The sequence below is a fragment of the Xenopus laevis genome, chromosome 9_10L, assembly GCF_017654675.1.
Source record: "Xenopus laevis strain J_2021 chromosome 9_10L, Xenopus_laevis_v10.1, whole genome shotgun sequence".
Taxonomy (NCBI): Eukaryota; Metazoa; Chordata; class Amphibia; order Anura; family Pipidae; genus Xenopus; species Xenopus laevis.
The window spans coordinates 6,684,717-6,701,566 of record NC_054387.1 but is presented as its reverse complement, the minus strand read 5'-3'; the positions used below and the strand labels follow the sequence as shown (position 1 = coordinate 6,701,566).

General features: G+C 43.3%; 1 protein-coding gene across 2 annotated transcripts in view; it reads right to left on the bottom strand.

Moving 5' to 3' along the window:
• The window catches only part of LOC108701765 (angiotensin-converting enzyme), an 86,620-nt gene that overhangs the window by 25,771 nt on the left and 43,999 nt on the right, over positions 1 to 16,850 (bottom strand). The window contains exons 1-7 of one of the 2 annotated variants that reach the window (XM_041575977.1): positions 13,227 to 13,509; positions 7,162 to 7,329; positions 5,092 to 5,185; positions 4,602 to 4,745; positions 1,726 to 1,917; positions 465 to 562; positions 206 to 378 (exon numbers count right to left, since the gene is read on the bottom strand). In XM_041575977.1, coding sequence (XP_041431911.1) covers positions 206 to 378; positions 465 to 562; positions 1,726 to 1,917; positions 4,602 to 4,745; positions 5,092 to 5,185; positions 7,162 to 7,329; positions 13,227 to 13,475 — 1,118 coding nt within the window. In that variant the 5' untranslated portion in view covers positions 13,476 to 13,509. Of the gene's footprint in view, positions 1 to 205; positions 379 to 464; positions 563 to 1,725; positions 1,918 to 4,601; positions 4,746 to 5,091; positions 5,186 to 7,161; positions 7,330 to 13,226; positions 13,510 to 16,850 lie in introns of those variants that run through there. The other variant, XM_041575978.1, reaches the window with a different exon arrangement.

Genomic DNA, 16,850 nt, shown 5'->3' with positions numbered 1-16,850 from the left:
TTGCAAATTGTCTCAGCATATCACACTCTACATAATACTAAAAGTGAATGCAACCCCTTTAAAGGTGAACAACCCCTTTTAACTGCACTAGCCCTGCAAAATCTAGCTAATTGTTTACTATGGGTATCTTGTTAGGGTAAAGCTTTGTCAGTGACATGAATCATTAGACCTTCTAACTGCCACTTCATGCTACAACATGTCTTACCGGAAATCCTTACGGTTGTAGAAGTCCCATGCAGATGCGTGGCACACTACCTCCCGTCCATCTGCTGGCTTTTCCAACATTGACTTATCCCAAAACTCTGGTGGCATCTCCAGCAGGCCCAGGGAGGTGAAGAACTCCTCTGAAACTCTGAACATATGGGTAGCGTTCCATCCCTGAGGGACAGAAGTAAAAGAGCCCCTAGTTAGAAGAACCAACCTCAGCTGTTTCACCCAAAGGTTCTGCATACTAAAACCATTACCTTTTCCCTCATTGTATTCGTGACATCTATATTGGTCTTGTCTGGGAAAGGAATCATCATGTCATAGATATTATTCCACTGCTGGGACCACATGTTACCTGCAAAAAGCAAAGAGCCATAGTTATATGAGACTAGCCGTGGAAGTGTACTACTGAATCAACCACCAATTCCTCTAGCTCAGTGATCCCCAACCAGTAACATGTTGCTCTCCAACCCCTTGAATGTTGCTCTTAGTGTCATCAAAGCAGGTGCTTATTTTTTAATTCCAGGCTTGGAAGCAAGTTTTAATTGCACAAAAACCAAGCATAGAGCAAAGTAGAGCCTCCTGTAGCTGCCAGTCCACATTGGGGCTACCAAATAACCAAATACAGCCCTTATTTTGCACCCCAAGGTGTGTTTTCATGCTTGTGTTGCTCCCCAACCCTTTTTATATTTGAATGTGGCTCACAGATAAAAAAGGTTGGGGATCCATGCTCCAGTCGGTAATGTTCCCAGGTCATCCCGGATGGCTAATTAGCTATTCATTTCAATGCAGACTGCACAGGGTTCATTAAAGGGATTTTTATGGTGTAGTTTTTATATGTAAATTACACTGTTTACACTGCAAAAAAATCACTCTACCATATAACATTTCATTCCTAAACCAGCAAGTGTATATTTTTTTTTATTTAAAATATTGATGTGTAGGCAGCCATTTTAGGTCATTTTGCCTGGTCATGTGCTTTCAGAAAGAGCCAGCACTTTAGGATGGAACTGCTTTCTGGCAGGCTGTTGTTTCTCCTTCTCAAAATAACTGAATGTGTCACAGTGGGACCTGGATTTTTTACTATTGAGAGCTGTTCTTAGATCTACCAGGCAGCTGTTATCTTGTGTTAGGGAGCGGTTATCTGTTTACCTTCCCATTGTTCTGTTGTTAGGGGGGGGGGAAAGGGAGGGGGTGATATCACTCAAATTTGCAGTACAGCAGTAAAGAGTGATTGAAGTTTGTCAGAGCTCAAGGCACATGACTGGGGGCATCTGGGAAACTGACATTATGTCTAGCCCCATGTCAGATTTCACAATTAAATATAAAACAAATCTGTTTGCTCTTTTGCGAAATGGATTTCAGTGCAGAATTCTGCCGGAGCGGCACTATTAACTGATGTGTTTTGGAAAAAAAAACATTTTCCCCGTGACAGTGTCCCTTTAATGTTAGATTATTGGGGATTAAGGGAGACTATATTACTTCCACCGCAAATTCAAGTTCCTTCTGTTTTCTTACCAAGAAGATGAGCTGGAATTGGTCCTTTCAAGTTGATATATTTTGCTCCATATCGCTCGTACAGTTTCCTGCGTACAAAGGCATGCAGATTGAGGTATAGAGGTTCTAGTTGTTGATATAGACCTTCCAGGTCCTCTTCAAATGTGGGAGACGCATACCAAGAGCGCCAATAGGCTCCAGTGTCCTTAAATCCTGCATGGGAGGAAGGGAAAGGTTGTAGGTTACATTTCGGTGGCTCCATAGCATCAAAAACCTCCCCTCTGCCTTATAAAATGACATTTTATACACCAGGATAACTTGCACTTGAAATGCTGTGACTAGCAGCTATATCCTTGTAATGGCTTCAGCAAGTCATCAATTACAGATCTAGGCCACTAGGTGGAAGCATGGAACCGAGACAAGATCTGATTATCTGTCCTGAAGGACTGCAGGTTGGGCATCATAATAATATTTTGGTCTCATATCACCATCTTTTTTTTTTTTTTTTAAAGAATTCTCTTTTTATTAAGCAACTATCAGTACATACATTTTGTGTTCATGTAGTTACATTATGTTGCACATTTCCAATAAACATAACTTAACTTTAAACAGTATAAACTTCATTTATACATATTATTTCAGAAGAACTGTACAATTTACATTACTATCCTGATCTTTGTCCATTCTCTCTGGATCACCATTGATCTTTACTATATCGGTTATCCCACAGCAGCATTTCCTTCCCAGAGACTATTATCCACTGTTACTATAGGCACCATCTCTCCCTACTATACCTGCTATCCCACAGTCACACTCCCTTCCCAGAGACTATTATCCACTGTTACTATAGGCACCATCTCTCCCTACTATACCTGCTATCCCACAGTCACACTCCCTTCCCAAAGACTATTATCCACTGTTACTATAGACACCATCTCTCCCTACTATACCTGCTATCCCACAGTCACACTCCCTTCCCAGAGACTATTATCCACTGTTACTATAGACACCATCTCTCCCTACTATACCTGCTATCCCACAGTCACACTCCCTTCCCCGAGACTATTATCCACTGTTACTATAGGCACCATCTCTCCCTACTATACCTGCTATCCCACAGTCACACTCCCTTCCCAGAGACTATTATCCACTGTTACTATAGGCACCATCTCTCCCTACTATACCTGCTATCCCACAGTCACACTCCCTTCCAGAGACTATTATCCCACTGTTACTATAGGCACCATCTCTCCCTACTATACCTGCTATCCCACAGTCACACTCCCTTCCCAGATACTATTATCCACTGTTACTATAGGCACCATCTCTCCCTACTATACCTGTTATCCCACAGTCACACTCCCTTCCCAGAGACTATTATCCACTGTTACTATAGACACCATCTCTCCCTACTATACCTTCTATCCCACAGTCACACTCCCTTCCCAGATACTATTATCCACTGTTACTATAGGCACCATCTCTCCCTACTATACCTGTTATCCCACAGTCACACTCCCTTCCCAGAGACTATTATCCACTGTTACTATAGGCACCATCTCTTCCTACTATACATGCTATCCCACAGTCACAGTCCCTTCAAAGAGACTATTATCCACTGTTACTATAGGCACCATCTCTCCCTACTATACCTGCTATCCCACAGTCACACTCCCTTCAAAGAGACTATTATCCACTGTTACTATAGGCACCATCTCTCCCTACTATACCTGCTATCCCACAGTCACACTCCCTTCCCAGAGACTATTATCCCACTGTTACTATAGGCACCATCTCTCCCTACTATACCTGCTATCCCACAGTCACACTCCCTCCCCAGAGACTATTATCCACTGTTACTATAGGCACCATCTCTCCCTACTATACCTGCTATCCCACAGTCACACTCCCTTCCCAGAGACTATTATCCACTGTTACTATAGGCACCATCTCTCCCTACTATACCTGCTATCCCACAGTCACACTCCCTTCCCAGAGACTATTATCCACTGTTACTATAGGCACCATCTCTCCCTACTATACCTGCTATCCCACAGTCACACTCCCTTCCCAGAGACTATTATCCACTGTTACTATAGACACCATCTCTCCCTACTATACCTGCTATCCCACAGTCACACTCCCTTCCCATAGACTATTATCCCACTGTTACTATAGACACCATCTCTCCCTACTATACCTGCTATCCCACAGTCACACTCCCTTCCCAGAGACTATTATCACACTGTTACTATAGACACCATCTCTCCCTACTATACCTGCTATCCCACAGTCACACTCCCTTCCCAGAGACTATTATCCACTGTTACTATAGGCACCATCTCTCCCTACTATATCTGCTATCCCACAGTCACACTCCCTTCCCAGAGACTATTATCTCCACTGCTACTATAGGCACCACTTTCAGCGGAATGCTTTAACTCCCCTTTAAATGATATATACACTACCCAGCAATCAGAAAATACAATGAAAATACTTTCCAGTACTAGTGCTACAGCAGTCATCTTCCCTCCCATCTAGCCCAGAGATGTATCTGATCTTCAGGGTACCCCCTAAGAGACTGATCTGGGTCCTTCTTGGAGTGCCAGACCCATAGTTTAGGAACCTAGAGTATAATAAAACCTGGCACAGAGGGGTGGCACTATCCACCAGGCCTGGACTGGCAATCTGTGAGTTCTGGCAAATGCCAGAGGGGCTGCTGTAAGATGTCATGGACAGTCTCTATTTGTTGGGCTGGTGAGAGGCACTATGGGCCCCTGTTTACTTTAAAAAGGCCAGTGTCTATTTTAACTCCCAGTCCAGTCCTGATTAAAATTTAAGACAATGTCTAGCCAATGTGCAAAATCCTGCTAAGAAATCAACTTGATCTTATTTACCATCCATCCTGTAAGCATCATTACTGAGCTGCACAAATTTCAAGTATTTCTCCTTCAGTGGAATCCCTGCAGAGTTATGCCAGCCGTCCCAGGCATAGAGAAGCTTTTTGTAGCTCCTGGATGTTGCCATGATCTCTGTTAGTTCTATAGGAAAAAAAATACAATGGTTCCTTATCTCATAGCAGGGATACTAATTCATACAAAATGTGGTCATCTGTTATAGTTCCATGATTACCCAATATAGTATATAAGCCACTAAACTTTAAATTATGTCCCCATTAATTGTGGTCCCCATTCCACTGCTTTTGGCCAGCCCCAGGGTTTGGCAACCACAGTAATAAAAACAGGCTGTTTCAATATTAAGCAGACAAAGAAAGTAGTTTAGGGCTGTAATTGTCCATCAATCAAGTGGGATGTGAAAAAAGAAGTGCAAATGACTATCTTTACAAACTAGCTAATCGCATAGGGTTCTGGGTTCTATGAGCCTTACCTGGTTCCAAAGACCAGCATTTCTCATTCGGATTTGGAGGGCACACTTTGGATGTTGAATAGATGCTATCCATCTGACTGAGAATAGTGTTATACTAAAGAGCAGAGAAAACAACATGTCGTTATTTCTCAAAATGTTCTGAATCCCAGAATGCCTTAATCTAGTAGCCTAATATACATGGTTTATCTATCGACATATTCTATGAGTCATGATGATATTGAGCATATAACAGAAAAGTTGAATGCAACTGAAGGACAGATACTACATTTCACTAAAATAAGAACAAATCATTTTGGCTCCAAGTAAAAAAATTAATTACAAGTACTAGTAGTAGTAGTATGTCAATGCAAATGAAAGGCTTACAATTATGTTATGTTTGTCCTAATAAAAGCCTGTTTCACAATATATATATATATAATAATCTCAGCTGGATGAGGCTGATAGAATTCATAGCTGTACAGCTGGGCATCTCTAGATAAAGGCTAAGTGAACCCTCTAAGGCAGATAGGAACGCAAGCAGTTAAATGAGATATCTGTGCATTTGTGCGAAGGGTATGTGTCATGCACAAATGGAGCTGTATTTCTATTTGTTCCCAGTGAGATAGTGAAATTTGTCTTGCCGGCAGCGAATGTTTCTCTCTTTCACAGATCCAGTGTGCCATGATCGGGCTTTTAAATTCCTCATTTAATGCTTCAATTACTCCCTCTCGTTCTCTGAAGGACTCTGCCAATCTCAGGCATTTCTACCCATCAGTCCATCACTTCTTTCAGCTTGTCAAGGTCAACTTTAGCCATATCCCTGGAGCAACAGCAAGTAGAGACACATAGGGAAGGGGGTGGGGGTTGAATGATGAGCTGACACCCAGCCCTCTGTCAAATCAGCCTTATTATCTCTTATTCATAAGGGATAAACTATGCCATAAGGTCCAGGCAGTGGGCCTGCTTCCTAAAAGTTAACCTTCCTACACAAATTCAGCATTTAGCTAACTTCGATAAATTGGTTGATTTCAAGTATTTTTCTTATTTTCTTTTTGTCGTACTGCTGTATCCCTTGGCTGCTGTCAGTTTCCAACAACTGCTCCTGCTCAAGTTTGTTGCTAGGGTTACCGACCCCAAGAGTAAATGTTGCTGAAGAGCCCACTGAAAGCCCTTCATGAGGGAGAGATGCTGATGACAAATAATAGACAGAGACTATAATTCAAAGAGTAAAGAGCCTTTTCATTAATATGTGTAGGTAATGGAAAGGGATTTTTTTCAACTCCGTACATTAGAAGTGGTGCGAGGAATGGATATAAAAAGAATGTTTCTTCTAGCGTTGACCACAGATGGGTAGAGCCACTCATTCCATCTACAGAAGGGACGAGTCACCAATTCCATCTACAGAAGGCTAGAGTCACCCATTCCATCTACTGAAGGGTAGAGTCACCCATTCCATCTACAGAAGGCTAGAGTCACCCATTCCATCTACAGAAGGCTAGAGTCACCCATTCCATCTACGGAAGGGTAGAGTCACCCATTCCATCTACAGAAGGGTAGAGTTACCCGTTCCATCTATGGAAGAGTAGAGCTACCCATTCCATCTGCGGAAGGGTAGAGCCACCCATTCCATCGACAGAAGTGTAGAGCCACCCATTCCATCGACAGAAGGGTAAAGCCACCTGTTCCATCTAGGGAAGTGTAGAGCCAACCGTTCCATTTACAGAAGGGAAAAGCCATCCATTCCATCGATGGAAGGGTAAAGCCACCCGTTCCCTCTACGGAAGTGTAGAGCCACCCGTTCCATCTACGGTAGTGTAGAGCCACCTGTTCCATCAACGGGAGTGTAGAGCCACCCGTTCCATCTACAGAAGTGTAGAGTCACCCGTTCCATCTATGGAAGGGTAAAGTCACCCATTCAATCTTTGGAAGGGTAAAGCCACCCGTTCCATCTATAGAAGGGTAAAGCCACCCATTCCATCTACAGAAGTGTAGAGCCACCCATTCCATGTATGGAAGGTTAGAGCCACTCATTCTATCTACGCCACCATTCCATCTACAGAAGTGTAGAGCCACCCATTCCTGATACCTCACCTCCTCCCTCATTGAAATGTTCAGGTTTGATGCTCCAAGGGTCCTGATAGAACTGATGATGTTCTTGAGCAGTGGATCTGAGAAGTTCTCCCACACATCATTGAACAGTTCCTTGGCCTTCTTACCCCATGCCTCATTAAACTCCTGCTCCTCCATGGAAGCTAGAATCTGGAAATCACAGGGAGATATTTTAAAAAGACATTATTTTTATTCAAGTTTATTCATTTTTTAAATTAGCAATTCTCACAACATAAAGAAAGACAGATATAACCAATGTATACAAAGCAATCATTGTCGTCTCCTATTATTTCAGAAATATGTTGCAAGCATTTTAGGATGAGAAGTAGAGATCAATTTTAAAGGTTAACAATGTTTCCATTTACTATTTTATTGAAACTTCCTAGAAGATCTCAACTAGCTGATTGTGTTAAGTTAAAATTTGCCCTTGCTGCTGTTAGCTTGCGTATTTTTTGCAGGCTAAGAAAAGCAGATCTTCCTTATTGATTTCAATTATAGTGACCATTGAAGTCTGAACTGGTTAAAATTGAATATCTGCTTAATTTCTTGCTTATCTAATGGTATCCTGTTTACTTACACTTCCTTGCTAAAGCCATGTCTAATGGGGTTACATACAGAGATATGTGCTACTGTCAGTTGTCTGACTGTCATCTAATATAGGGAGACATATGTGCAATTCTGGTTTGCCAATATCACTCTGTAATTGAAATGTGGTAATGGTGTTATAGGTGGTGAAGTAATATTTTTCATAGAATATAATGCTAACAATGTTTTTATGGATGTAGATCCTAATGGGACATCACTAAAAGTAGACCTCGCATTAGTAAAGTATGGGTACTCCTGTAGTAAGTGGTGGGTTTGCTCACATATCTATACTATAATCCTGATTGTACAAACTCCCTGTGATTCTAGTAGCCCTCGTTCTCCCATCCAATTAGTGCCTTGCGTTCTGTTGATTACGGCTCGTTAGCTCACTACTCAGGAAAATCAACTTGTTTTCACTTTCCTCCAAAGATATATTTTTTTTAATCTCTTTTTTTTTTTGTGTGTGTTTGTCCTATTTCTCCTCCAGCCGGATATCCCGTAAGGCTTTCGAAGCCTAATTGCAGTCTTTATCTGCACGGCTTCCTCTCGGCTGGAATGCATATCTGAACTCATATTGTTACTTTTCTTTCTTGGGGCTCTTTGTCTCCACACTAGACAAGTGAAGGTTGTGTGTACAAAGGGCAGCATTATTGTACTTGTGTCTCTTAGTTTGCCTAACTAAAAGTGGCATTACAAGGGACAAAGAAATTTTAATAGTGTTATCATATTCCCTGACCATCAGTTGTAGAAGACTCGTATTAGTGACCTTTAGACGAAGGGTAAGCAGGCAATGGGTTAATCAAATTTGAAGCACAATATTTGTATGTTCTTCCCACGACTGTGTAAATTTTGTTCTTCTTAGCTCTATAGCAGGGGTCCCCAACCTTTTTTACCCGGGAGCCACATTCAAATGTAAAAAAGAGTTGGAGAGAAACACAAGCATGAAAAAAATCACTTGGGGTGCAAAATAAGGGTTGTGATTGGCTATTTGATAGCCCCTATATGGACTGGAAGCCTACAAGAGGCTCTACTTGGCACTATACTTAGTTTTTATGCAATTAAAGGAGAATTCAACTTGTAACTAAAAAAAAGAACCCTACCGCCTACCCTACGTAGACCTGCTTTGAGGCCCCTGAGAGCAACATCCAAGGGATTGGACAGTAACATGTTGCTCACGAGCTACTAGTTTGGGATCACTGCTCTATAGAATCCTCAAGGAAGACATCAATAATCTTGCTTTTTCTCCCTAGCTCTAAACACCCAAACAGCACAGTATCCTCCCTTCTGAAGCTTGGTTGTACAGTATACTGCTGATCTTAAAGGGATTCTGTCATGGGAAAAAAATATTTTTTTCAAAATGAATCAGTTAATAGTGCTGCTCCAGCAGAATTCTGCACTGAAATCCATTTCTCAAAAGAGCAAACAGATTTTTTTATATTCAATTTTGAAATCTGAGATGGGGCTAGACATAGTGTCAATTTCCCAGCTGCCCCAAGTCATGTGACTTGTGCTCTGATAAACTTCAATCACTCTTACTGCTGTACTGCAAGTTAGTGATATCACCCCCTCCCTTTTCCCCCCCCAGCAGCCAAACAAGTAAAGGTGGCCATACACGGGCCGATAAAAGCTGCCAACAGACCGAGTCGGCAGCTTATTGGCCCATGTATGGGGGCCCCCGACGGGCTTCCCCGATCGAGATCTGGCCGAAAGTCGGCCAGATCTCGATCGGATGGGATTAAAAATCCCGTCGGATCGCGGCCGCATCTGTTCGTTGATGCGGTCCTGCGAACCGCCCATTTGCGTTTGCTAGGATCCGATCGTTGGGCCCTAGGGCCCACGATCGGATCAGCCCGATATTGCCCACCTCAAGGTGGGGATATCGGAGGGAGATCCGCTCGTTTGGCGACATCGCCAAACGAGCGGATCTCTCCATATATGGGGACCTTTAGAGTGATATCACCCCCTCCCTTTCCCCCCAGCAGCCAAACAAAAGAACAATGGGAAGGTAACCAGATAGCAGCTCCCTAACACAAGATAACAGCTGCCTGGTAGAACAACACTCAATAGTAAAAACCCATGTCCCACTGAGACACATTCAGTTACATTGAGAAGGAAAAACAGCAGCCTGCCAGAAAGCCTTTCTCTCCTAAAGTGCAGGCACAAGTCACATGACTGGGGGCAGCTGGGAAATGGACAAAATGTCTAGCCCCATGTCAGATTTCAAAATTGAATGTAAAAAAATCTGTTTGCTCTTTTGAGAAATGGATTTCAGTGCAGAATTCTGCTGGAGCAGCACAATTAACTGATTCATTTTGAAAAAAATGTTTTTTCCCCATGACAGTATCCCTTTAATATGTGGGACACCAATGAGATAACTGACGTAGTTCTAGTAGGGTTGACTCTTGTTGACTGATTGTTGCTAGGATCTCACAGGTGACATCATTGTCAGCATTGCCTTATCTGATATAACCAGCTCAGATTTGTAGCTACTACCACCACCACCAAGTATTGATATAGTCAACTCTTGCTGTCCCAAAACCACAAGTGAGTGCTGCTTGAGAAATGCCGCCTGCAGCGTTCCCCAGAGAGAACTAAGACAAGAAGATTGCAGGTGACTTTTAGGGTAAGGGCACATTCTGCCATTTCGGGGGAGATTAGTCGCCCAGCGACAAATTGCTTCTTCTTCAGGCGACTAATCTGATCTAAATTGCTGGCAGGATGGCACTTGGAGTGCTTCATTTTCACACTCGGGTGACTTCGGAAAGCAGAATCGATCCTACTACCATCCTGCCGGCGATTTACATTCTAGCCGGTCGGGAAGGCAGTTTGGGTAGATTAGTGGCCCCATGAAGAAGCGATTTGTCGAGAGGCGACTAATCTCTCGAAATAGCAGCATGTGACCTGGCCCTAAGGGACTTTCATATCTGACTCCAGTGATTGATATAAGAAAGCTCAGCTAGGCAAAGGAACACATATTGTCGTTATAGGAAAGTGTAGCTAGATAACCACAGCAATTGCCATACATAATAGTCATACTTTTATTTCTGCTATACGTGAATCTATCCTCAGCCTCATGCAAAATATTATCCTTGCAAATAAGGAAATCAATGAAAGGGGGGGTAGCAACGACATTAGGGGCTAAAAAGCAGATTCTGTTTCCGTAATCCTGTTATCACAATGGCACAATGTAACTCACAAACTCCGGATAAATGTTTTGCTTATCATGATAACGACAAGCGTAGAATGTCCCACTGCGAGTAACTGGAAAACAAAGGGGCTTATGTATTGGCAGCTCCTCGTCTGTTACATTATACCTTGACCCCATTGCAGGAGACATGAGACTCTACATGTTTCACCAACATTTACATTTCCAACCCACACCCATTTACCATTTTCCCGGTGTAAACCAACTACATTGACTTAAAGTATGAGACCCCTGGCCTTTTATTTCGGTGTACAGTGAATTAAACAGGGCAACCAGAAAGGGAGAATCCCATCAAATCTTTCTGTATCAGATCAAGCCAGACTGATGCCACTGCAATTAACACACATTCCTGTACAGGACCTTTGTCCTGCCGACTCCTAGAATCCTCATACATCTCTGGCAATAACTAACATTTATTAAATGATTTAAAGGAAGACAGAGCAGTTTAAAAAAAAAATACAAAGTTATATCCTTCGTTGAAAAAAAAATATATAAAATAAAAGAATATAGAAATAAGAAGAAAATTGTATTCTGATTAAAAAGTTGTATTTTCTCGATTAGAGGCAGGGGTTGTTTGCCAAGGTGCAATTAATTCAAAATCTTTGCAGCAAAGCCATAGTCCAAGGATTTCAGCAAGAAAGTCATCTTTACTACAGGCTCCACCTAGTGGCAGAATGCAGTGTCATTTATCTGTATGGATACTGAAACTTCTTTAAAATTGTAGTTATGGCCACCCAAGGGCCCAATATCCTGGCACTTTTTGTTTTGATGAAACTGGGGTTTGTTTGTTTTTTGGATCCCAAAGATCCTAGCCCGCTAACAAACACTATAGGAAAGCAGGCTGCCATGTGCTTCCAAAGAGAAAAGTTGAACAGCAACCCCAAAGCAGGGGCGTAACTACAGAGGAAGCAGACCCTGCGGTTGCAGGGGGGCCCAGGAGGTATAGGGGCCCCCATGAGGCCCTAATTAATGAGCAATTTCAATATATATTGGTAAAAAAGGGCAACGTGGTTATGTTGGGGGCCATAAAATGAATTTGCTGCGGGGCCCAGTAACATCTAGTTACGCCACTGCCCCAAAGTACCATCCCCAAGATCTGATGAGGAAAATAGGCATTGGCTGATCAATAGTCTTTCCAATAAGATCTATTCTTATCTGACAGGACAGTCTGCCTATCAAACATAACCTTCATATCACATTATTAGGTCTCCTATAATCAAAGTGATCAATTGAATTGTCTCATTCTAGATTCTCTGATTAATTTTCCTAGTTATATTTCCATTCATAGCAATCTAATCCAGCAAAGTATATCTCTGGGCACTATCACCACCTGCACCATGCAATCCACCTGCACTGCAATCCACCTGCACCCTGCAATTCACCTGCACCCTGCATTCCACCTGCACCCTGCATTCCACCTGCACCCTGCATTCCACCTGCGCCCTGCAGTCCACCTGCAATCTCCCTGCACCCTGCAATCCACCTGCATGGATATTTTGAGCCCTACTTGGGGTTGTCTGGTTATCAGGTTCAGACAGATGGGAAAAGTGGAAATGTCAGGACTTTACCAAACTCACTTCCCACTCCCTGCAGCAGATTGCAAGCTCTTAGGTCTAGTGGCTAAATCAGGCACACCCCTTTATGCCAATGGAATACTTGCATAAAACAAAACATAAAGCCTCTCACTGTCAATGGGTGCAAAGATTATAGTGCTACTACTGGGTGTTGGAATCACTACACATACACATATATATATATATATATATATATATATATATATATATATATATATATATATATATATATATATATATATATATATATATATATATATGCATCCAACAGTTACAGGATGATAAATCCCAGCTGTATTCGAAGAGCTGTAACTCCGAACATGATAGAGGTTTGTTATTACAGTGTAAATGTAATAAACACCCCCCTGCCCTTCACCCCCTCTAATAATGAGCCTTGTCTTAAAACAAATAAATAAATTAAATACACTAGATAGCGAATGAATACGAGTGATCAATTCACTTATCTGCGAACAGGAGAAATTCGGTACATCTCCTCTGTGCACACACCAAAAAAAAATCCTAATACTTCCATGAAAATCTTTGCAAAATGACTAAATTTCTCCATTCAAGAAAATTCCTGTTCTCCTGGATTTGCAGCATATGGGAAAGGAATTTTAAAAAAGTGATGATTTTCACATTTAATTTGCAAATTATTATAACTATTCTGTAAATATTGTTGTTACCTGCTGCTGGGAGTTGTATTCAGTCAGGTTGGTGTTATATGCCCAACTGGCTTCCACACTCTTGAATAGGATAGTCTCTGCTGTGCTGTTGTAGTCATCGGCAAATGCTCTGGCACCAGCCTCATCCTTGGGGTAGTCTTTCGGCAGGTAGGAGCTGTCCAGGGCTGAAGCGGTGCCCACCACCAGGAGGAGCCCCAGGAGAACCCCCCTCATGGTTTGGGTGCCTCCAGGTGCTGCTGTGAAATGCATAATCCCCCCTCCCCCGGCTGATAGAGAGAGCGAGAGAACCACAGCAGGGCTGCAAGGTTCTTATAAAGCAACGGAGAGACCCAGCCCACTCCTGCTACCTCCTCACACTGATAAGGCTCCATCCTGCCGGCCGAGGGAAGCACAGGGGCAAAGGAGGGTTTTATTGAAGGCTTGGGGAGGCTAACGCAATATAGCATGGATCTATGAGCAGGCAGTGTAAGTCTCCACTTCAATCATCAGCCTGAATAACTGCCAAGCATTTCACTTTCACTATGGTAGTGCCAGGCAGATGCATATGATGAGTCCTGGTCCTTCATATGATGAGTCCTGGTCCTTTAAATCAGTTTTACTGAGCTTACATGGCTTGTTGGTTCTAGCTGTGGGTAGGGTTGCCACCTTTTCTGGAAAAAATTTCCGGCCTTCCTATATTTTTGCGGTTTTTCCCTATAAATAACATTGGCTTCAAGCAACATTTTTACCAGCCAGGCCAGTAAAGTACCAGCCAGGTGACAACCCTAGCTGCGGGCTGCAGCACAATGCTGAGCATGGGTACCTTGGGAGAGCAGCTAAGGGGGGAATCGCTCCTCAAAGCCATTGAAGAACATCTGTTGGAGCACCTTGATGGGTTGAGTAGCTTTACCTTTGCAGTGGTATTCCCTTCTCCCCCACCCCCCATGCAAAACAGGTTTTGAGACCCTCCTTCATGCCCTGGATACCCCTGCACGTCTTGAAAACTAGCAGGATAACTATGTGTTCATGTATTTTTAAGCTCAAAAGGGAATCGGTGGTGTAGCTAGCAGGGGGCTGTAAGTGGATCCAGGGCTGGATTTACATAGAGGATGCCCCTAGGCCCGCCCCCTCCCTTTTCACACAAATTTTCATCATCAGGATCGGAGTAATGAGGATTGGCGCACAGGAAACCGATTGTATCTCCTGCGCATCCCCAGTGTTTCTGAACCAATGTCGTTGTGGTTGGGCATAGGGTTGCCACCTTTTCCTAAAATTTTTATTGGCTGGTGGGGGGGGCAGGAACAAAAGGGGGCGGACCATGACGTAAAAGGAGGTGGTGGCGTGAAGGAAAAGAGGGCAGGCCGCACCACAGAGATCGCCAGAAGGAGGACAAAAGTTACCTTTCTAGGGAATTGGGGGCCGGGCCAAGGGGTCTTGTTAAGGGTATTTTAAATTCCCAGGCAGCTACATTGCCGGTAAATTTGTAATACGGGCAGGGGCGATCCTACCCAATTTACCGCCCGAGGCGGCCTTCGTTTTTGCCGCCCCCCCGCCTTCAGCACCAGACGTCGGTCGGCAGGGGGTCCACGTCGCTAGTGCAGATAGCGCAATTGTGCTCTCTGCATCTAGAAATTCGGCTCTTTGTTACCAGGAGCGGCATTTTTGCCGCCCCTGGCAACCAGGGGGGTGCTGCGCCTGAGGCGAGTGCCTCAACTCGCCTCATTGGCGGAGCGCCTCTGAATACGGTGTTTTTGCCGCCCCTGGCAACCAGGGGGGTGCTGCGCATGAGGTGAGTGCCTCAACTCACATCATTGGCGGAGCGCCCCTGAATACGGTGTTTTACCGACTAGGCCAGTAAAATACAGGCCAGCTGCAAACCCTAGTTGGGCAGCATGCAGCCCCATAAAATCCTGCTGCCCTAGGCCCGGGCCTTGGTGGCCTTTCCACAAAGCCAGACCTGAGTGGACCCGCAGACTGAAGGGTCCCAGGCTAACTTCCACCCCATGTAACCTACATCTACTCTCCTCCTCTCCTTTTCTGCCAACATAGAATATACTGCCTTCATACCTTCCTGGAAGCACAGGCTACATCATGTGTACTGACAGCCCATACAGGACTGTGGATGAAGTAGGCATCTTATTTGCAATTGGGGCATCCTGCCCAAAGAATATCTGGCAGGTTTCAAAATCCTGAAGCCAAGGACAGCATCAGCTTATTCACGTGAACGTTACCTGATGGGTCTTCATAGGCCCGTGGTATAATCTGATTGTTGACCCCTGGACCAACTACCAGATTGACCTGATTTGGCCTGGCACAAAGTGGCCAAATCAGCAAAGATCTGCTAATTCGGTGATGAAGCTCGAGTCAGGTTTGGATCTACCCTAAGTCACGTAGGGCTTCTTCTGACCATATTGTCCTCCAAACTGTGATCTTAAGGTGGCCATAGATGTAACATTGCAATCTTTCTTGGAAAAGATCTGATAGAGCTGAATTGTCACATATACAGGTAGAAACAATCGAATTCTACCTGTATCTGACGATTCAGCACTAACAATGGGCGATGTTCTGATGCCATCAAAGGCACCCGATTAAAATTTGCCGTCCAGCACGATCTTCGAGCCGACTGGTATCCAAGTCTTCTGCCGATATCGGTCAACTCTTATCCCACCATACACGCACCAAATATCGAAAGAAAATTAGTTTCGTACAATATTATCTTTGCGTCTATGGCTTAGCAGTATGAATTGTGACTTTCATTTTCAGTTTAGCTCTGTGGCCGGTGCCTTTTGCCATCATATATTCCTCTGTAATAGGGGATCCCTAAGTGTTTGCTCTTATTTCCCTCAAGATTAGGGCCAGGATTTTAATTATTATATTTAATAATGCAGATGAGTTGCTTTGATACATGCTTTTGTTGTTAATGGCAATAATGCAACAGTGATTGGCCCGGGGAGAAATCTGGTTCAGATAAGGGGGGAATTTGTGTCCTTTCCGCTCATGTTCCTAAATTATTTTCTGTCTTTTGGCTTCTTATTAACCATTTCATGTGGACCAATATAGAGGTGTATGTGTTGAGGCTGAATTTTGTGTATTCTTTCACTGTACATTCCCATCTATTATGATAAAACATCACAACTTGTTATAACTAAGAGGAAAGAAATTACCTAAGCCAGTGGTTCTCATCCTGGCTGGCTTGGAATGGTGGCATGGGCTTAGATTGAAGTATCACCGATATTTAGGTCACCATTTAATAGGCTACGGGCAGACTGGTCAAAGGTTGGACAAGTAGGGCCTTTTATTGATAAAGTCTGCCAACCACAGCTTTAAACTGGATTCATGGGGAAGTTAAGTGAGCAAAATTTGCACCCTCTGACCCAGGCCTTTCAGTTCTACGCTTAAAATAATTTTTATGGTGTAGTTTATATTTCTTAATTACACTGTTTACACTGCAAATAATCTACCATATAAAATTTAATTCCTGAAACCAGCAAGTGTATTTGGTTGTAATATTGGTGTGTAGGTCCATCTCAGGTCATTTCGCCCGGTCATGTGCTTTCAGTAAGAGCCAGCACTTTAGGATGGAACTGCTTTCTAGCAGGCTTTTTCCCAATGTAATTGAATGTGTCTCAGTGGGACCTGGATTTT